This window comes from Cinclus cinclus, chromosome 15 (genome assembly GCF_963662255.1).
Source record: "Cinclus cinclus chromosome 15, bCinCin1.1, whole genome shotgun sequence".
Classification (NCBI taxonomy): Eukaryota; Metazoa; Chordata; class Aves; order Passeriformes; family Cinclidae; genus Cinclus; species Cinclus cinclus.
This window is the reverse complement of record NC_085060.1, coordinates 8723882-8746918: the sequence shown is the minus strand read 5'-3', so window position 1 is coordinate 8746918 and position 23037 is coordinate 8723882. Positions and strand designations below refer to the sequence as shown.

Below are 23037 nucleotides of genomic sequence, written 5' to 3'. Positions count from 1 at the left end.
AGAACATGTTAACTTTATAACAGTGAGAAGTTTTACGAAATCTTCCTTAAAAAAAAATCAAGCTAAAAATAAGCACTCACTCTAAAACACCGTTTTGCTCTGCTTCTACAAATCTTTATGATTTACTTTTGAGTCAATAATTCACTAAAATTAACAAGATGAAATTATGTTTTGACAAGTTCCAGTGCTGATGAACAGATTTTTATATCACGAATTCAGCTTCACCTCATTTTTCCACCACAGCTGACAGTCGAGACGTGAATCATTCATTCCTTCTGGCCTTTGTGTATTTTATCAAATGCTACAGGGAACAACTAACTTCAATTCCCTCAAATCATTTCATAAAATGCCAAACAAAATGTTCTTTCATACTTTGATAAAATTAAGTTCCATAGGAAAGAAAACATACATCTAGCCAAGCTCAACCATTTTGACCAGATGCTGCCATCAGACTAACCTTACCAACAGAGATCAACTACACATAACCCTGCCACTCTATATATATACACACACATATAATACACCATTGGATAAGATTTCCACCCTTCTTGGGCACCATACAAGGTTATCTTCTGCATATGGCTCGTGCCCCACCACACCAAACAAATGGGTGTTATAGATAAACCTTTTAGGATAAATATTTGTCCCTAGAGTCAAGGAGCTGAAGTAATTACAATACACCCAAGAGGACAGGTACATGTAGCACATGCCCAAAACTTAGCAGAATTCATACACAGGAGCTTTGGAAAGCTTATGGAAGATGCTTAACAACCAGAACAGCAGCCAGAGCACTCCCAGAAGGATGTAGACCTGAGACTCCAAGGGGAGAAAGAGCAAGAACCATTTATAGGCTGAACACCAATCAGAAAGGATGTGCAAGGAAACTGCTCCCTCTGCTCAGCTCTCTCCTGAGTAGATGTCACTAACTACCTCTCCTCCTTGGCCAGATAGCTCAGAGAACTCCAGATTTTGGGTAAATGGTCAAAAAGGAAGTCATTCCCTTTAGACAGAAGTCAGGTTCTGCAAGCTTCTTGCTTCTCCCAGAAAACTGGAGCTGTTGGGATCCTGGGAAGCTCCTGCCATACAACAAAATTCCAGGGAAAAACACACAGCAAATTTTTATCATAGACACAGAGAGAGGCAAATCTTAAGTAACTCTACCAAAGTAAATGGGTCTGCAACAGAGAACATGATCCCTGTGATAACAAACCAAATCCATAAAGTCTCCATTTTCTAGTACAGACTGGATGTTTTCCATTTAAAGCGTTTTAAATGCAGCACCTGAGGTACTATCCTAGCCTTGCTGAAGTCAGCAATGACAGCAACTTCCACCAGCTCCTAAACCCCACAAGGACATCATCCAAGGTCAGGCAGTGTGCAGGGACTTGAAGGATGCTGCCTCCTCCTCCCAAAAACTGAGCATCTCCTCCCCTTGTACCTTTACCAGGAACAGCACCAACTGGAGACACCCGAGAGTGTAAGAGGCTGCTCTATTTGCAGCTGCAAACATTTTAGTTATTCTGAAAATTCAACCAACACAGCTGTGAGATCTGAAATATGACTCGGTGGAATTTGCGTCTTACTGCAGGCAATCACATTTATTATAATAAATAACTATAAATAAATAATGAGGTTGCTTAACAGGGACACTGGTAACCTGTCTAGACAATTGCAGCAGTGACGTACTCTGCACTGGAATGTTCTCCACATTAACAATAAGTCTTGATTAAAAGAATTACCTTTTTTTTTTTTTTTAAGTGAGGCAATGATTGCTTATTTAAAAATACTAAAGCATGCTTCTCAGCTCTACCAGCATGCACTCGGCAAGCTTAGCTAGTAACACCTCACTCTTTAGCAAGCCTTCACTGAAGCAGACCCTTAGAAAAATCAGGAAAACACTCCGGCATGCAGCATTCCTTACCACATAACCCAAATTTTCCTATTTGAAGCAGCAAATACTGCCTCATGGATAGGCTGATGTACCCATGGCTCAACAGCACCCTGTGACCATCACTGCAGAGTCGTGGTGGTGCTTTGTGGAAGGGAGAACTGTTCTCCCTTTCCCTGGCATTTCACTGTCTGCTTAATGGAGAAAAACAGTGGCCAAACTAATAGCTGGGACATATGACCTTAATTAATTAGCAGACCTGGTGGAAAATGCCAGCTCCGCACTGTCACTGCCTTGCTTTCAAGGACCCTCTGCCTGCATCAGCAGCACAGAGACACTGGGACCATTAATGTTTGCTCCAGGATAAGGACAGATGATGCGAGGGTGGCTTTAGCAAGCTGGTAGAGAGAGAGAAGGGCTGAGACAAAGGAGTGACCTCCTGTGAATCTGTTTGTGGTGAACGTCTTCCTCTCCATAGTGACAGGCCCTAGGAGAAACTCCCCAAGAACAAAGCTAAGGTCAGCTGCAAGGGATGCAGAGCTGAGCAGATGGTCGTCTGCCACCTCACCAATCAGCAGAATCATTCACTTCAACTGCCTCATGAAATATTTCCTCACTTCTTCCTCTCTCTCTCTAGCTGTCTTCTTTCATCCAGGCAACTGTGTCCACAACAAAACAAAAACAAAAACAAAAACAAAAAAACCAAAACAAAAAAAAACAAAACAAAACAAAACAAAAAAAACAACAACAACAAAAAAAACAACAGACCACGACCTCCTTAGGTGACTCCCAAATCCTACAGGCAACTGCAAGAAGCAACACTCTGGGAATAACACCAAAAAAATTCTTACTCTATAGAAATATCCCCTGCCCTCAAACAGGTCTGCAGTTAAAAACCATTTCAATAATAAACTATCAATACTGGTAACCACTCTTCAGGAAAAAAATCTTTTTTCCCCTAAGCCATTTGTCTGCCCTTGGAGGAAAATCCCAGTGTTATGGACTTCCTAGAAATAAATTCTACAAGCAGCAGCTGTACTAATGTTCACAGAACGGCCATAAGAAACTTGACCAAGGATTTGAAAGACATCTGGCTATGCAGGAGAGATGTGTGTTCACATAGGCATGGTTTCACTAGTCTGGTTCTAGTGCTGGTTCAAAATCTTGTGCATCACAAAAATGAAAACCACAATCACAGCTGCCTGTTGGGAATTACAAATTTATTTACATGAGTTACATTAGGGATTAAATATTATGTAGTTTTGCAACTAAAAACAAAGTTAAATTATTGTTACCACCTCTAAATCATTAAGGCACTTCCAGCTCTGGGTTAAACATGTTTTGAATACCTGTAATAAATAAAACAAGTAGATTCCATAAAGGCTGTATTTTTTCAGGGGACATGACATTATCCAGTTCCTCCAGGACCACAGGCAGCCTTGCAATTTAAACCAAATTTCTCCCTCTAATTTCCCATCTCCTTTTTTTTTTAAAGCTCAAGTTCTTTCAATATCCACTGCACGTTAGATTTATAATGCTAATCAAACTTCTCCAGGTAGAGATAGAGTTTATAAATTAATCCTGGGTAAAATAAATACATCAGCCAATCTTGGTACAAACATTCCTGCCTCTGATTAAGATGAATTCCAGGACCATGTGGCATGCATTTCAAAAGGGTGAAGAAGCAGCAGAGATGCACTCAACACAGTGTATTTGCATCAATATGACCTCAAAGCCACAATGCCTGGGCAGGTGGCAGGATGAGACTCTAGTTATTATGCAGAAGTACAACTTGCTTTGCTGTTCCTTCACGCCTCCTTAGCCAGGCAGTGAGCTCCAGGTGCACAGTGCTTGCTGGTGGCAGGGCTGGAGGGTTTGGCTCTGAGCCCCCTGGTACAGGAGCTAGGATCACCCGAGTTCAGTCTCACACCAAGGGACACAAACTGCACCTTCCAAGGCTTGCCAGCTGCTCTAAGATATTTATAAATAAGTGCCCACAACTTAGTGGTACTTTCCTGTTTTATGCTAACTACAGGCACCTATAAGAAGTGATCAATAATAGTCTGTGCCATACCCTAAGAACCCTAAAATGTTAAGTGCAGGAACCCTCACAGACAAGACATTATGGCATTTATAGAGGCTGCACTGCTGTAACAAAAGCTATTTATATACTAACTCAGCAGAGCTGAAATGTTCATCTGCTAACAAAATTGGCTTGGGTGGATTAAACAGGACCCAGGGCCAGAAGTCTGAGCAGCTCTGTTCCCCTGTATCAGGTGTAGCTCTACAATGAGCCAGCTCCCAGAGCAACCAGTAGAAAGAAAATGCATTAAAGCTGCAACTAAGCATTCATGCATGAGGAATATAAGGGCATCAGGGGTATCGCAACCCACTGGGAAGGAGAAATTTCTAACCCTGAAGTCATCTCAATGATACCATTTGACTGCAGTGCTAAGGCAAGGCTGCCCAGCTTGCCATGCAAAGATCACAAGCACAGAAGAGGGCACAGAGTTGTCCATCAGTCAAGGTGGACTCACCTTGGACTCACCCTTCTCACTCACCCACCTGAGAGCCAGAGCCACCTGGCCACATCCCCACCACGCATGTCAGCCCATACCTTCCATGCCACTGGCACCACTGGCTGCCCCTTGGCTGTGCCAGGGCACAAAGTCTTGGTTAGTTGCTATCAGTGCCCTAATTTATCATTCTTTACATAGTGTTAAGTGTGTATTATATATCTGACAGGCTTCACTTAAGCAGACACCACTTGTTGGTGTAACAGGTACAGTTTGAAGAGAAGTACTAAGTACCTTCCTCATTAAATGAAAACACAGTGGTCCAAATCTCTGCCTTCAATTCCGCAGTGAAATTCCCTCTCTTTCACCACGGACACGAAACAATTGCCAATTAAGAAGTGAAAACAGAACTCAATGCAACACTAAAGCAATTAAATAGGAAAAAAGTCACGAGAGAAGAATGAATGCAGTCTACTGGGGAAGAAAAAAAGAAATTAGTCCTCTAAAAGCAACAGTAAAAAACCTGTATGTACTGGATTTGATTTTAAGAAAATATTAGCAATAATACATATGCTCAGTTGCCCAGAAGAATTAGTTTTAAAGAGAAAACAGAGTTTAAAAAATACACTTAGAAAGGAATACTATTGTTCAGGTTTATGTACTGTTGCTGCCATACACTGTTGCACTTCCAAATGCTTCAGAGATCACAAAGAGCTCTCTCATCCCCAAAATGAAGCCCAGCAAATTGCTAATGATAACAGCTAAAGCAAGACATGGAAACCCAGTTGTAAAAATGAACAATGTCAGAAACAGCACTCTGGTTTAATACCCTAAGCAGGCAGCCAAGTGCAGCTCACAGACGCATCCTCCCAGCAAACTCCTCTGAAGAGCCAGGGCAAATCTGGAATTACTAATTATGAGTATCCAAGGAGGATGCAGTGACATTTCTTTGTAAGGCTGGAGCATTTTGTGGCTATTACACTGGCTTTTAACCTCCCATCCCATCATACAACTCCTATGAGTTTTGTGATCCCAGCATAAACCCTGTGGAAAAGAGCTGACACTGCAAAATCCCAGCTCTTATCATTAAAGCTAACCGGATCCTGTTCCTCAACCAATTTAAGACAGAGCTGATGTAGGGCATGAATTATCTCTTTTCCTGGCAGGCAGCCTCTCCAGGGAAGGGGGCTCTTCATGCAATGAACGGGATGAGCACCATTGTCTTTAACAGGACTGAGTTGGGCCATGAAAGCACCACCCCTGCCAAGTCCAGGGCACACACCATGGGGAGTCTGCAGATTTCAGCTCCACAGCAGCCAGACCAGGCAGCCCTGGAGATCAAATCAAGATCAGACCTGGCAGCACCCCAGGGCACAGCGTCTGCTTTGACATTTTCAATGCCCTGTGGATGCCTCCAGGAGCAAGCTGAGGATGAGCTGCCAGAAGCATAACAGCCAGTACAAACTCCTTCCCCAGGTAGTTCAAACTCACTGCAGACTCGCTGTTAACTCCCAGAAAACTTAATTTCAATGCAGAACTGAAATCCTCTAGTGTTACCTCTTCTAAAAGCTTACCTTGTGCTCAAGAACAAAAGTAACATTCTAAACCCAAGGGAATGTAAGGGTTACACTATGTGTGTGTTAGACAGGTCTTAAAGTGTTCTGATGTCTGGGCAACTGGTAAGAAGAGGGATCTGAGCTGAAATATCTAAAAATTCCTGTGTGTTTAGGAAGCTTTACAAATAAACTCAGCTATTGATCACAGTACTGACCCTTTCAGCTTGCACAAACCTAGAATTTTAATATCTCCTCCACGTATCAAGAAGAAACTCCAAACTAAGGTCATGTCTTAACAAAACCAAATAACGTTCTTCTAAAATGTGTATTATATCATTGCTATTAAACAACTGACAGTGCAGCATTTTCAGGTATCCTGTGACCATCTCTAGCATTTGCCACTGTGGAAACAAATATTCTTGGACAACAAAGCAGCCGAAGAGCTTCAGGATGCCAAACTGCACAAGCTCATCCCTTAACACAAATATTGTTCTGAGACGCTAACATGCACAAATTCAATGGCATTTACTTACTCATCCTCTAAAGCTCAGGTTAATTTCCTTTTGATCATGTCCACCCTTGGCTTAAAACCCAAGACAGAGCGTTACAACAACTTTCAGACAAATTCACAAGCCAAGAGCAAGGAAACACTGCAGGTCATAAGCCTCCCCTCAGCAGACAGCACTCAGCAAGATGCAGGTCATTCAATTCAGAGCAATAGTTCCCACCCCAGGAAGCCAGAGAAGGTGCTTCTCAAGTCACTGCACACACCTCCCATCTGTGGGATGCAGGAACATACAGCCAACTGCAACAAGCAGGGAGTTACCTCAGGGAAAAGGTGGTGTTACAAAAGCAAAACAGGCAACAGCTTCCAGTTAAAGCAGAGCTTTAACTTTGCTTAAAGCAGAGGCTATTTGATTTTTAAACCCACACCTATTTATAGTCACAGTAAGTGAAAATGTCTGTTGATACTCGTGTTAGCAAGAGTCACTCTAATTATTAACTACAGCTCTGTGGCCTATGGTGCCTTCTCCAAAGAACCTGCAGGAACATCTCCACTACCATGAACAGAAATACCAGTTCTGACCTCAAGGAGACCAGCCCTTTGCCATCTGGGAGCAGCCAGAATCCTGCACCCTGCAATGCTGCAGGAAGGAGACAGAGGTTTGCAGCACATGGGACTGTCCCACTCCAGCTCCATTGGTCACTGCCTCCATCTGCACCTCCAGCACATGGAAATAAGCTCACCAACACACTGCCACCACCAACCTTCTGAACTTCCATGAAGCAGACAGAAAAAGGGTAAAACTCTACAGGGAAAAGCTGCCTGCTGGTTTGCTTCTTACACTGAGTTGCTCCTCCAGCATCAGCCTGTCCCCTCCAAATTGCTTTTATATCTTGCTGTACAAAATGTCTTTTTCTTCTCAGAGAGGGTGGAGCATCTCATAGGAATGATGACCAGATTTCACAATATGTAGTTTTGAAGGTTGGTGTTAAATTTGACACTGTAGCTCCAAAGTAATTGTGACTAACCACTAAATCAGCATGTGTAATGGATTCCTCTGAACATTTATAGCTAGCAGCTCCATTATGCTCTAATCTGGAAAACGTCTAAACGACTCTCCACAAAAATTAGATGAGAACATAAATGTCTTGATAAAAACAAGATTCCAGAGATACCCCACTTAACCACAGTGACTTCTAAAACATAATGTCTAGTGCAATAACATCCACTGGAGTGCAGTCATTTGTTATTTCATTTTTAAACCCATGCTTCAAGACATCAATCTAGAGAGCATTGAGTCTATGTGAAAGGTAAAACAATTAAGAACAAACCTCTAGGACAGTGCTGGGATCTCCAAGAAGAGCGAGTGGCAGCAAAGGAAATGAGGAGCACCAAGAGGCTGCCTCTCCCTGCTGCCAAAGGATAATGTCAGAGTCATCCTTAATGCTCATCCCTACACATCATTTGAATGAAAACCCCTCAGTCCACAGGAGAACAACACACTAAGAATTGTCTGTCCTTGTTCAGACTCAGCCTCCTCCTAAAGCTGTGATTTCCAAACTCTCAAAGTCTAGGGATTACACAGCTCCTGAGGGAGAGGCACCACCTTAGAGATCTTGTCTGCCCTCTCTTACATAGAAAATGTTGCCAGAAAAAGGCCTTTATGCAATCAAAACCACAATAAAAATAATACAATTATTATTATTATTATTATTATTACAAGAAGCAAAAGAGGGATACTGATTCATTCCATTTTCCTGGAAAAGCTTGAACTGTGTTTAAAGCAGAGGACAAGTTGAAATTTTCCATTAGTGAAGAAAAAAAAAGAAAAAAAAAAGAAAAAAAAAAGGGAAAAAAAAGGAAAAAAAAAAGAAGAAAAAAACTTGTTTAAAGAAAGAAAGGGGAAAACCCACTCAGGTTAGTGCTCAAGCACAATAAATTTTGCCACAAAGTCTCTGCTAGGCAGAAACCCTGCTCCCAGCCGAAGGAGCGGTGGAGCTTGCCAAAAAGATGCTCATTCAACGTAAAAACTGTGCAGAAAATAAAAAGCAGGAAGAGAATCCCAACCTTCAAGGAGGGAGGGAACAGACAACTTTTTGACAGTCCTCCCAGAAAATTTGCTCCAGTCTCCCTGCCTAGGGGGCACCTGGGAATGGGGGTGAGGAAGAGGTGGCTGGGATGCGACTGCTGCAGGTGACCCCAAAGAGCAGCACTTGCAGCCTGGAGTGATCTCATCTTACTCTGGGCCAGCAACACAGACGTCAGTCTAAACCAGGGGCTTAAAAACACTTCACCACTACACTTTCCTGATCTGTACTGTGCATTCCTACCCCACAACCAAGGATCAAAGCCAAGTGATTGCAGCACATCCCAGCCCTGCTACCAGCATTAAAGTGAAGGGTTTTGCTTTTGTCCTTAGCAGAAAGGAATGTTTCATCCCAGCTGCTCAAGCAAAGATGAAAAACCACTTGCAAAAGAAAAGGATGTTGTTCACATGAACTAAAACGTCTGTCTTCTGCTCCTCACTTCTCCAAATATCCAAAATTGGCTCCCAGCAGGTATCACACTGCAGATTTTAGGATCAGTTACTCTAGCACAGGTCACACCTTGGGGACACAGTGTACTCTTCAGCTTCTGTAAATCCCACAGTAACCTAAATCCAAAAGAAAGCACATCTCCAAGTCCTGTAACAGAGCCCAACACAAACTTCCACAAATACAAAAAGGGAATGACTTCCAGCAGCCCAGAACTGCAATTCCTACCTTTATATTGCGTCCCATATGTGTGCTTCCCCTTTCTATAGGAAATTAAGTCAGTCCTCTGTTTTAACCAAACTATTAGCCATGCCTTAAAAGACATAGTCCTAGACAGGCAAGCCAGTTGTAACTGCTCATGTGTCCAGTTGACTTCTGTCTGCCAAGAGTTTGGTGGGAGGACATGAGGTTCCCACCCCAAAAACGTTGAAATGTATGAAAGTCACAGGAAAGCATCTTGGTAGCACCTGCTGCCAAAAAAGAGCAACTCACTTCATAGACTGTAGTACCTTCCCTTGATGATCAGATTTCAGCTTGAGCGCCCACTGTCATGAGAAGACAGACCTCAAGTTTAACCAACCTAACCCCCATTATAAGCAACTAAAAGTACTGGGACTCCTACATGTACTGAGACATACAAATATCCTTTAAAAGAGTTTTAATCACAAGAGTAAAGAGACCAGAATATCACTTACCTTGATGGACCATTTTATAAGACATTAAATATTTTTACTGTAAGGGAAAAAATAAAGTATGATACTGCACTTTATACTCATAACTCTTCTATGATTACAGAGGTTTATAGCAGGAAGCAATTCACCTTCCTGACATCAGATGATACATGAGGAAAAGCAGAAGCAAAAATGTTCTGCTAATTCCAGAAAAATAACGTAACATGATGGGAAAAGCAAAATCAACCTTTCAGAGAAGAAACAAGAGAGCCTTAGATTCCTTTAAAAAAGCCTTTAATTGCAATTTCCCAAGTACAGTTAATTTGTAACATTTAATACACAAGCTGTCATCAGCCTTAAACCTCAATTTCCAGACTCAGCTGTACCTGGGAGAGCAGCAGGATGGGCTGAGCATACAATCAAATCCTCTAGCACAACTGCTGAGCCTCCGCAGCCAAGCCAGAGAATCTGCTTATATATTTTACAAATAACTGGATCCTTCCATAATCCAGGCTCTGAGAAATTTTTATCTCACCATGAGCTCAGTTATTCTTAAGTCCTTTCTGTGTTTTTTTCTCTAGGCTGACTGATACACTGACCAATTTTATAAAAAGGATTGGCTGACGGGAGGTCTGGATTCAGGTCAAACAGAGTTGGCCATTTTACTGTATTCTTTCAGATGCTGATGGAAAAGAGATCTAAAACTCCCATTTTCACCTATACCCTCAAACAAACCTGCCTAGGAAAGCTATCTCTTCCCATAGCCTTCTCCTGCAAAGGCCTGGCTGTTACACAGTCTGAAACAGCTGCTGCTTCTGGTTGTCCAGGTCCCCAACCCAAGGCTGATATACCAGCCAGGATGGACAACATCACATGGATGCATCAACTTACCCAAGCTGCTCCCCAGGTCTCTGGGTCCTGTATAACAGGAAATCTCAACTTTCACTTGTCTAAGCAAGTCTCTAGACCCTGCACCCTCTGCTCATCTTGGTGCACACACAGCTGCAGCACCGACCAGCCCCAAGGTATAAGACAGCAAGAATTACAGAATTACTGGCATCCCAAACAAGAGCAAACACCCGTGGAACCCCAAGTCTGCAGAGCACAAAACTTTGCCACTCCAGGGCAACAAAACATACTGACACCATTACTGATCCCTATCCTGCAAAGCTCTGAGCAATAAATTTAAACACTTTGAGTCTATGCTTAAGCAATATATTTAAGTACTTTTGTTAACACAACAGAGTTTAGGTGACAAGACATAGTTTGTGTGCCTCTTAAACCTAGTGATGGACAACCTCCTTCTGATCCCATATCCAGAAATACCAGCACCACTAGATATCTTCACTTAAATGTCCCAATAAATAAATTTTAAAATATTTATGGTAGATTTTCCCAAAAGCTGTATTGTACCAAAACTCTGGCCAAATGCAATTAGCCATGCTCACAGACAAGGATAGTTTACATAACTTTCATCCTTGCAAGCAACAAAACAGCTCAGTAACTCAAAACACAAGGCAGTGCTAACACATTTCCTGCGCAGTATTTTCTCCTGACTGTATTTCTAGCAAAACTGGAATTTCTTCTTGCACATGGTAGCATGTTAACTATGTCACAAAACTCTGGGTGATAAAGCAGCTTGCAGAACAGTTTCCCAGTCACAACTCATCCCTAGCCACTGCCCTCTTGTTCAGCTCTTCTGTACCTTTGCTAGCTCCAATCTCCAGCAGGTATTATCAGTACTACCCTATAAATCTAACTGAGTAAGGAAGTTGTCTCTAGACATAAAATTCTGAGAGTGCTCGTATTCCAATCCAGAACACTGCTGACATCCAAAATGCATCAGCAAAACTATCAGCATGGAAAGTGAGCCAGTAGAAGGCTGGCTCATCTCAGGAAAAGCAGCTGCAGGTGCAACTACTCTTTTCACTTGTCTTCTGCCTCTTCTCTGGAAATGGGATGAAAAAAGGCTTTCATAACTCTACTTCGCAAAATCCATTAGTTATGTTTATGGGCTCACCTGGGGTCTAGCTATCTGAAGCAGGACTGACTCAAATGGCAATACAGGATAGTTTTTCAAATTAAGAGAGTTTAAGAGATACAAGGAACTGACGAACTGAAGTTTCTCCTAGGTCTCTGCAACCATTGTGCCTTCTGATGGTGTTGTCCTCTCCACTCTGAGCAGCAGCAGCCTTGAGAGCCACCAGACAAAGCAACAGCTTAAAGTACAGCAGTTTCACTCCTACTGACTTTGGTCAGGACATCTGGTGTCAGATACCCAAAGTCTCCTGCTCAGAGGGCAAGTCCTGGCTTTTTTCACTACATCCTCCAGTCAGAGCACCATGTTCACAAACATACCTTTAGAGCATGATTAGATCTTACTTCAGGACACCTGTACCAGGCTTAGGATCTTCTTGAGTTGCTCCTTTTAAAAAGCAAAGTTGTACACTGATTCATCCATGAAAAAGGGTAAAAACAAAATCATACAAGAGGTCTGGCCTAGAAGCACTGAGTGGTGTGACCCCACACCAGCAGCCATGTGGACAGGGAACTTCCCTCTTACCTTTCTGGGAAAGGAAGGAACACCAGAACCCTCCCAGGACCTCAATACATACATGGTGCCTCTCACCTCTCACTACAGCACATTGGTTTTATATCTCAACACTACAGCTTCCCTAAATTCAAACTGAACACAAATATTTCCAGTGTCTCTACCTAGGACTAGTCACATATAGGCAGCAAAGCTACTACATGCAGTCAGGGTAGGAAATTCAACATCTTTTATGCTATGTACAGATGGAAAGATATCCTCATGAAAAGAGCTGAATTACACAGATAAGGCAGTGGCTGAGAGATGACAGACTTGGTGATGAAGACAAGACTCATCCCAGGCGTAATGTTCTGGCTTCTCAAATCCCACTCTCATGTTTATGTACCACTTTTCTTTCATGACCAGAACCAGCACACAGACCCCAGCAGCAACACATCACCTGAAAGCCAAACAACTGAGCTTTATAGTCAGCTGCATTTGAAGGCAAAAATTCTACCCCACATTTTATTGACCTAACGACTAAAGTTACTGGAAATCACTGAAGTATAAAAACCCAAACCTACTGAAGTTTTGGCTAAAGATGTGCACTTAGGAAAAGAGAAAATGGAGTGACCATGCCAACAAGAAACTTCCTCTCTTACCAGAGACTGATTCGCAGCACACAAGAATTAAAGGAGTTGAAGACTAATTTATGCCATTTACGTTTTTGCAAATCACTCAGCTACCATCCAGCAGGCACATCCTGTTGTGTCTGACATTTCCTTGAGTGCTTTTGTCTTCTCCCTTCTCTGTGCTACCACTGTTCTGATTAGAACAAACACCCCCACAGAAAAAGAAACAGCTCTGTGAAAGGCAGAAGCCACACAGGCATCTTCCTTCCCTTCTACAGTTGGTGGAATTAGCTCCAGGAGGAACAAAAACTGCTGCTCTTCTGGAAATGTTGCAGGGACAGATGCCTACTCCCACCTCCAGCCCCACTTAAGTCCTCCATGGGGATGAGAACCCCCACAGCACTTTCATTATCAAGATGAGTTAACTGCTGGCAAAAAATATGATAAAGTTAATACCTGGGAGGTTTTGCTTAAGCAGGACACAAGCTTATTCCAAATAACTTTCTCTGAACCCACAACAAAAAAAACCCCTTGCAACCTCAGAATACCTTGGGATTGCTCCAGGGACTAACTTTCCCACAAGCAAAAGGAAATGCTCTCCCCTCAGTTACCCTGAAAGAGAAACTCTCAAAAGCAGCTTCTTTGGCTCTGACCAAGGAAACATTGTTTTGCTTAACAGGGGGGTTAAAATAGCTGCTTTTCTCTGAACCCAAGAAAGGCCGGAGAAAATAATCAGTGGCAGAGAGTGTTTTAGTCACTCGATTTGGGCGTCTGCCGAAGGATCTTACAGTCCAAGCAGCTCACTGAATGAGCTGATTGCCATTGCTGGGAGCCTTGCAATGTTTGAACTTGGCCAAAAAAAAAAAAAAAAAGGAGCTATGGTAGAATTGATCTTCCAGCTACTTGGACCTCTAGGAGCATCAAAACTGCACAATCCTTTTGATGACGGCAAATTAGGAGCATTTGCTACAAGGATCCCATGAAAGGCAGACTCTTCTTCATGCCTTTATGGAGATGTGCAAAATCATTTATGCTGCAAGATTATCTCCCTCGGAGCTGCATATATTTAGTTATATTACATCAAAAGTTTGGCTCCTTCAGAGTTGGATAAGCAGCTGAGAAGCAAGAAGTAACATGATGTGAGCCTCACCCCTAATGGATCTTATGATTTATAGGTCTCTAAAGACTAATGATTTTTTCCAAGATCAAAAATGAGGAGATTTCACTCAAAGCTGTATATAATAGCTTAAAGGGGTTCTGTCTTTAAAAGCATGAACAGCTGAGAAAGAAGGCTAAAGTCAGGGAAAAAGGAAAAAAGCTGGTCCTAAATGCCACTTATTCACAAACATTATCTTGTTATATGCATATATTCACTATCCACCCAGAGATATGGGAATGGATTGGAAAGGCAACAGCAAATGAAGTGTTTAGACTTTCTATTTCCACAAAAGCCACCCCACTTGATGATAAACACAGGTCCCACCCTATGAAAATGTATTAAGCGAGTTCTACACTGGCTGTTTACATCAGTGATATGAACTTAAATGCAAAATAATAGATTACTTTGGCTTCTTAGTCTCACATTAGCAAATGCAATTATCTTTCATTAATTTTACAGAGTGTTCACAGTAGAAATTAAATAATTTCTTCATGTCTAAGAAAAACTTTACCATGTTAATTATTCATAAATACCAAAGTCTCCTACTTATTACTCATCACAAATGTCATTCGTTTCAATAACGCCTGAATAATTTGGTGCTACCCTATTAGTCCCAGAACACAATGTACAATTGCCAGCAACAGCAAGTCAATCACAAACAATAATCCACGCTTGCCAGCTGCCAAGCAAGAAGAGGAGGAGGAGGAGGAAGAGGAAGGTAGGAATGGCATTTTCCCCCCATCCCAATCACCATGCTGCCTCCATCATCCCATAGAAAAGGAGAGTCCCACATCTCCTGTCATGGAGATGTCGTGGTTGGCTTTGCTTCCATCCAGGATGTGGCAGACTCAGGAACTGCTTGGGCAAGAATTCCATCCCCAAACAGGGAACAAGGACCCAGACTCCCGAGGAACAAAGGCAGCAGCTGGGGATGCTCCCCTGCAATGGGAATTAACTGATCGAGAAGGGGAGATTAATCCTCACAAGTATGTAAGGAGCCTACAAGGATAATTCCAGAAATGCCTGAGGGCTGCTCGCCCACAGTAATCCCTGCAGAGTGAAACAAAACCCAGGCACCATTGCTGCAGCAAAGTGGTTAAATAAGGAATTAGCCAGAGTTTTACACCTTGGCTGCTCCACAGGTTGAGCTTGTAGGAGGGGAAGAGATGACTGAAAAGTTACTGCAGGAATAAAATAAGATGAATATGCTGGAGTTGCAAGTTTTTGTATTATCTCTTCAGTAATTTAAAGATAAACCTGTCTACATCACCAAAATCTCTTAGAGTTGCACCAAATCACAAATCACAAATGCATATATATTTTTTTTTCCCATAAAAATGTCAAGAAAACCTTTGATACAAGGTTCATTTGACATGGGGTCCATCCAGCCCAGCTGTCATGCCCTTGGTATGACAGAGGCATCCTGGACCCTACTGCACTTCCCAAAGCCTGTGTCTTCTCAGAAAGACCCATTCCAACATTCCATTTCCAGCCACATATTAATTATTTTTGCTTTCTAGCAAGTTACATGAGCTAATTTGGGCCAATGCCATACAGAAATGCTGCCTTTATTATTACGGTTGTGGAGAAAGTAAATTAATGCAAAGGATTGCACACAGAGGCCTAATCCATTTGAGGTAAATCAATGCATTGCACATTTAAATTGCTCTGCTTTCCTTCAGAAAAGTACATTGAAGTGATTCATTAGGCACTGAACTGTTCACAGAAACAGACCAATTCTCTTAGGCATGCCAGTGCATCTCTGCTAGTTAAATTTAAAAAGCAATCAAATCTACTAATAAGTCCTTTTTGCCGACATTTACATCGGTAGAGAACATGATTTCTGACAATTCAGATTAAATAAATGAAGCACAAATTAATCTCAGTTAATATGTCTCAGAACAAATGCTCAACTGGTTAAACTTAAAAATCTGTCTTTTAATAAAAATAACTTATTGGTAATGCCTGACTTCCAAGCGCCTTTGATAACCTTTATTAAAGGTTATAAAGTTATCAAGAGGGATCACAAGGCACAATCTGTGTCTATTTTAATACAGTCAAAGCATTTATTTATAGTTTAATTTGAATATTATAAATTCCAAAAAAAAATTAGCAGAAAGGCACCCTTTTAATAAAAAGTAATCATATCTTAGTATAGCAGCTCCATGCCACAGTGTTCAAATTCCCACTCTATTCTTTAGGGAGGACCAACTCAGATAACATATGGAATAAACAATTCAAGGTGTAACACCTGTGCCTCATATCTTGCTCTACTGCAATCACCAGGGTTTATTTCTGCAACAATTAATGCCTTCTCTCTACTTACAAGAAATTCTCCAAACTTAAAGGCAGTAGGAAACATATACTTTCAAATAACTAAAAGTCAATTTGCACTTCATTAGAGGAGAACTGAAGAGACCTAATATGAAAAATTATTTTTTAATCCCTTTAAGAAGTCCAACACTTTATCTGCAAAACCAGCAATACCAATTTAGAGAGCTTTACAAGTCCTTATAGCCCAAACCTAAAAAACCCATGAACTTAAGTTTATAACCAAGCCTTTCAAGATCAGGCCTTATAATGGGATTAGGTGAAGGAAACACTTGTACTTATGAAAATAATCCCTTGCCCTTCCCCTCAAAACCCCTTTTACACGCTGTAGGCTGGTCCACTGCTCCTACTGCTTTGGTCCCAATAGGTACCATGCAGGAAAATTCAGCTGCTGGAGGTGCACATTTGTGGGTGGCAAGATAGTATTCACTGCAAATCCCACCCTGCAAGCACCAGGCTGAAGCAAGCAGGGTCATTAGGAAATCTTGCTGAACAATGAAGCAGCTCAGAGTCACTCAGGCCTGGCAGCATCTCTGCAAAAGCTCTGATTTGTTTGTTTTTTTGTTGGTTTTGTTTTTTTGGTATTTTTGGTGGTTTGTTGTTTGGTCTTTTTTTTTTTGTTTTGTTTGTTTGTTTTCTTTTTTCTGATTATAATTGTTGCCCAGTTTTTCCCAGGGAGTTTCAGTGATGTGTATTTCAAGGGCACGCAGGCACCATCTTGGTGCTCTGGCCAGAGCCCAGGTTAGAGCAGGTAACCCCATCTGCTTGCTCACAGCCTCCAGCTCAGCTGTGCTGGTCCCCTCTCACCCCAAGCAGCACCCCAGACTTCACCCCAAAAGCAGCAGCACTGGGGGACTCTGTCCTTGGAAATGGTATCTGATCCACCAGCTCCAGAGGTTTTAAATTGTTCACCACCTGCCATAGCCTGCATTATCCACTCAAAGTCTTGGGGTGCCACAGGACCCTAAAGCATCTCTTCAGCCTACAGAGGGTTTAGTGCTGATTTATGGGCCTTAACTATTCCCCAGCTCCCCCACTGCAGGTGAAACACTGAGTTCATCCACTCGCACAGCTATACAACACCTCTGCAGTAGGGAGAGGCACACTCAACAGCTGCTAAGAACTAAACCCTACAAGTGGCTTTTCTCCCCCTGGCAGTGCTACATGATGGTTTTCCCCCTCCACAGCAAAGCAGTTTACTGGGAAACTGTTACCAATACCTTTGTAGCTGTGTACACACAGCACCATGACAAAAACTCACCTTGGGGAAAACTAAAAACTAAACTAACCCTACCTCAGACCCAGTACTGCAGACCTCAAAGTAGATGACTCCACATTTTCAAGAGCATCTGGATTAATCTGTTCAGCCAACAGAGACACACACTGTGTTTCCAGTTTGCTAGGAAGTGTTTCAACTTTTTTTTTTTCCAATTTTTGTAAAACTCAATTTGGAAGGGTTTCAGTAACACGCAGAGACAAGATAAGAACACCCACACTGCCAGCAGATTCTGCCCCACATCACAACCTGGTGCCAACATCAGGCCTCCCAAAAGCCAGCAGGCACCAACCTGGTCCAACAGACTTGTACCAGCAGCACAAAATTTCTTCCAATCTCAGACTTTCTGGCTCCAGAGGCAGTTCTACAAGCTCATTCTCCTTTCAACAGTGAACATCTCCTTCCTTTAATGCTACCCAGGAGGAACATCAAATACAGCCTGACCTTCAACCACAACCATATCTCTCACCCAACCAGGGGACAAAGCCATGACACCACTTAAGAATGTTGGTACCTGTACTTGCTCCTATGTCTCATTACAGTTTCCTGTCTAACCTCAAGGTCTTTTGTTTCTTGCAATGGTGCCACTAGATTTACTGCTATAGACAACTTCAGTAGACACGTCCCATAATAATTAGCCAGAGCTGAGAGAAATCTCTGTTCTGTGATGCACAGTTACTTTGGATGCTGCCTCCGTTCAGTGTGCCAAAAGCTTTGAGGCTTCCACAATCAATCAAGTGACCCAAGTCAGTCACTCATGACTAGGAAAAAGCACATTTCTCCTTTCTCACCACTGGTGCCAAGAAACTGAGACAATCCTCTCCTTTCTGCCACCACCATCAGCCCATTCCACCCACCTCCCAAGTGGCAGATCCAAAGGACTGAAAGCATCAACTTTGCCTGTACCTTCCCCCTTCACTCTTATATGATTTTTGGTTGCTGCAGTGGTGAGCAGGGCTGATGGAACAGGAGACAAACAGGAACAGAAGCACACAGAACATGCACTCCAATGGGATCTAAGGAGAGAAACTCAGAAATCCCTCACCTCACACCCAGAGAACCATGTTCCCTCAGAGGAAGAAAGAACCAAAGGAGAAGATTTATTTACCTGCTTGCTATTTATCAAGCCACCATTGCAAAGGAAAGGAAGTTTTGAGAACCTATATGCTCACAGACAGGAAAGCACCATGGTGCTAAACCCACCTCAGGATTGTGTTAAAGCACATCCTGAGTATTTTCACTGCTCCAGTGAAGGAATCTGCATGCCAAACCTGCAAATCCCAGAGAAAACAGAGCTAGACTACCAACAGAATTCAAAGTAGATACTGCAGGATGACTGCTGAAGGCAGCAAGGTTCTTCAGGTGTACACCCTCCAGGCTGATCCCATCACATCCTACCACAGCGATGCTCTGTACCCAGTGCTGAGCACTGCATGGTCCAGGACAGAGTTCCCTCTAGACTAACAAAGACTCAACTTTTAAACAAAATAAAAGGCCCCTAGAGACCAGACCAGGTAACAAGCAATCTGACAAGCAAACTAACCACACCTGAAAAGACAAACATCTCTGCAAAGTAACCACACATAGGTGCTAGCCAAAAGGTTTGATGGAACATTTGGGTATTTCCAGACAAGGCTACACAGCCCCAAGACAGTAACTACAGACTGCTTGATGCAGCTGCCAAGGAGTTCAACTCACTCTCACAACAGGTCTAACTTTTCAATCATCTCAACTATAAATGCAGGAATTTCCACCCTTGTCAAGCCAAGGTTCGCTTGAGAAAATTCTTCTCTGCTCCTGATTGAATCCTTCTCCCTGCCCTCACAATGCTCCCTGAATGGGCCTTGCACTCCTCCAAGTTGCTTCCCCTTCTCTCAAGATTTGCACAGCAGGGCTGTGACTTCCTTTCCCTTCCCACCAGCACACATGACCCAGAATGGTCAGGCCTCCCCCTAAAAGCCTCAGTTCAGGAATAGCCAGGCTGACCCCACTTGGAGCCAGCACGGCTTCCCATCTTAGACACCCTCATCCCACATCTACTGCTGCTCTGAAAGCAGCTTTTATCTGCCCAGAAAAGGCTTAGACTTTCTGTCTGTTACTGGCAGTAGGTAGAGGTGCTAGTTAACCAGTTGTCAGCTGAACCGCTGCTAAACTGAGAACACAAACTAAAATTAAAGACAAGGTATTAAAATGGGCAGAAAGACTTGAAAGAACTATTGTTCATTTAAGAACTTCTCTTCCTGTATTTTTATACATTTAGAAATTGGAGTCCAAATAATTGTTTGTCAAGACATTTTTTTAGGATAACTAGCTATTCAGCAAGCTGTGTAATTAGGTTATTAAAAGTATAATATAATTTCAAAGGCTTTGAGAGAGTAGACCTCTACCTAACACAAAATCATCACAGCTTCATTTTCCTCCCTCTCTCCTGGCTTCAGTCCCAAGTCCTAGCGATCTCTCAGAAGTCAGCTGTGACAGCATACATTGTTTATAGGATGAGGAACCATTGTTCTGAACTCCTGAGCAGGTACATGAACCGCTTCCATTCCAACTCAGGAAAGCATGTCTGGTATTCAACAAAGGAAAAAAAATACAAAGCCAGAAGCTGTAGACAGGCTCTCTGAGCCTGATGTGCCCTTCCCCCTCTGGGGGTGGTGGGTTCAGGAGAAGGAGCATCCCATTTTTCTGGAGAGCACAGCTAAGGCCAAGCACAGACAGATCTGTCTCTGGGAAAGGAAGGAAATCCCTGACCCATAGCTAAAGCTCTGCAGGCCAGGCCCATCTCTAGGGAAACAGAAACACATAACACTGGAAGTGGTACAGCAAAACAGAGCACATGCTATGCGATTTATGTTTCTGCTGACAAACAACACGTTTATAGGACAGGTAAAATAAACTACATAGCTGCAAGGCTCAGCAGCCTGAAACCAGGAAGCTAACAGACCCAGAGGGCAAGGAGCTCGTCCTGATGTTAGCAAATGGGATGTCACAAAAATTGGACAATTAAAATTTAAAGCAGTAGGGAAGACAAAAGAGGAAGAATCACAATAGCCAAGTCTGATGAAGAGCTGCTCCTTGGGTACAGGACCATAATGATGCTAAGCATTTTTCTACTAGATGGCAGTGTAGTGTCACACTATATAAAAGGAATTCTAGAAATAAATTGCTTTGTATTTCAAACGAATCTGTGCTTAGACTTGACTTCAGATAGCATTATATATAACAGGAGCTTCTTTGTAAAGGGATCTGCCATTACTCTCACAGCACAATAGGAATGATACTTAGTTTCTAATTTCCTACAAAAGAAAAGACACTGAAACCCTGAGTTCTGCTACACAGTACAGCTGCATGCACAGCCACAGACAAGCTCCTGAGTCTGTTAAAACCGAAGGTGGGCTCTGATCAAAGAGCTCTGGGAGCGGAGGAAGCAGGTCCTCACTGCTCAGGGGGAAAGGGCAGCTGGGCTTCTGAAAGTCAGGGACAACTTTTATGCAACCCCATTGCTATGGTCAGGGGAGGTTAGCAACTTCAAAGGAAGACCCAGGGATAAAGAGAGAGCAGTGGCACTGAAATTCAAAATGCAAGCACAAAACAATCAAGGTTAGGGCTGAAGAACAACGCAAATATTTGCAGGCAACTGAGCTATAACAGTAACCTTTACTTTACAAGGCCGCCATTCTTAAACCAAACTTCAGGTACCAAGAAGATACAGTAGCTCAGCGACACTCCCTAAACCAACACGAATTCTTGGAGTACACTGGAGCTACAGGAGAAGCTCTGGAGGAATCTCCCAGGCAGCCGAAGCACTCTCTCCCCTGCGAGAGCCGCTGCGGGGGTCCCCAAGCTATTCCTGTGTCACCCGGCTCATCACCCACCAGCGGTCACACCCGCGACAGCCGGCGGGACATCACTTCCATCGCCTCCCTGCCGGCGGAGCGGGGCAGCTTTCGCTCACTCTGCAGAGCTCGGGCACGCTGCACCCACCGCAGCAGCCCCGGGCCAGGGCGGCTGCCGGAGGTGCCACCCGCTCCGTGCCGGGATGCTCGGGTCACACCGCGCTCCCTCCTCCTCCTCCTCCCGCCGCCGCAGCATCCCCGGCACGGCTGCGCCCCGCGGGCCAGCGCCCGTCCCGCCGCCGCCGCAGACCGGGGAGGGACCGGGGTCCGCGGGGAGCCCCCCGGGGGCACGGCCTCACCTGGAGGGACGGAGCCGCACCTCCTTCTTGCTGTCCACCACGGAGGGCACGCAGTTGGTGAGCTCGGTCCAGTCGGCGTGCAGCCCGCAGCTCCAGCCGGTGGAGAAGCGGGAGAAGAGCCAGGTCTCCCGCTTGCCGGGCCGGTGGCAGGTGCACTTCTTCTGCCCGGCGCGGCACTCGCAGGGCTGCTCCAGCTGGATGTTGCGGACCAGGTGCCGCCCGAAGGTGGTGCCGCCCGTCTTCTGGATGTGCAGGAACACGATCAGGTCGTCCCCCTTGATGTTGAAGTCCACCCGCCGCAGCAAGTCGTCGGCGGAGAAATTGAAACGGGGAACGAAACGCGCCGGCGTCTCGTCCTCCGCCCGGTACGGGTCGGCGGCGGCGGCGGGGCTGAGGGCGCGGAGCCGCAGGAGCTGGCACTCGGTGCCCGGGCAGACGTACTGCAGCACGATCACGGCGAAGAGGAAGAGCATCACCAGCGCCAGCAGCACCTTGTGGGACCGGTCCTCCATCGTCGCCGGGAGCGCCGCGCATCGCCGCCGCCGCCCCGCTCAGAGCCGCCGCAGCCGCCGCCGCCGTCGCCGCGGGGGGACCCGCGCCGCCGCCATCGCCCGCCGCTGCTCACGGCCCTTCCCGGCAGCCCCCGCGCCGGCCCCGCCGCGCGCCTGTGCCCGCCCCGCAGCGGCCCCGCCCCCTCCAGGCCCCGCCCCCCGGGACCGCCCCGCGCGGGACGGCACCGGCACCGGGACAGCACCGTCATCGGGACAGCACCGTCATCGGGACAGCACCGGGACAGCACCGACACCGGGACAGCACCGGCACCGGGACGGCACCAGCACAGCACCGGAACAGAACCGGCTTCGCCCCCTCCCACCTCGCCTGGACCGTCCTAGCGCGGCCTCTCCGCTCCGCACTGGGACTGAGACTTCACCGGCAGCGCCCCCGGGACTGGGACCATGCCGCACCGCGCTCCACGCATGGACCGGGACCGGCACGGCACCGGGACCGTCGGGCACACGGAGTATGCTCTGAGCGTGGCCGGCCCGGAGCGCCCCGGGATGCTCCGCGCCCCTGTGCCCGTGCCCATCCTGCCCGCCCCGGTGCCCGCTGGCAGCAGCGCCGCAGGGCACAGGATGCTGTTCCACCGGGAACATCCCCGGTAATGGCAGTGGCGCCTCTGCGGAGTCACCGTCCCGCCCGGCCATCACACCAGCACACCGCCGTCGCTGGGCACCGAGCTGTCC

At 44.9% G+C, this 23037-nt stretch overlaps 1 protein-coding gene across 1 annotated transcript in view; it reads right to left on the bottom strand.

Annotated features, from left to right (window-relative positions):
* Positions 1 to 22305, bottom strand: part of HS6ST2 (heparan sulfate 6-O-sulfotransferase 2) — a 127190-nt gene extending 104885 nt beyond the window's left edge. The window contains exon 1 of the mRNA XM_062503014.1: positions 21794 to 22305. Within this exon, the coding sequence (XP_062358998.1) occupies positions 21794 to 22305 (512 nt within the window). The remainder of the gene's footprint in view (positions 1 to 21793) is intronic.
* Between the last annotated feature and the right edge of the window lie 732 nt (positions 22306 to 23037).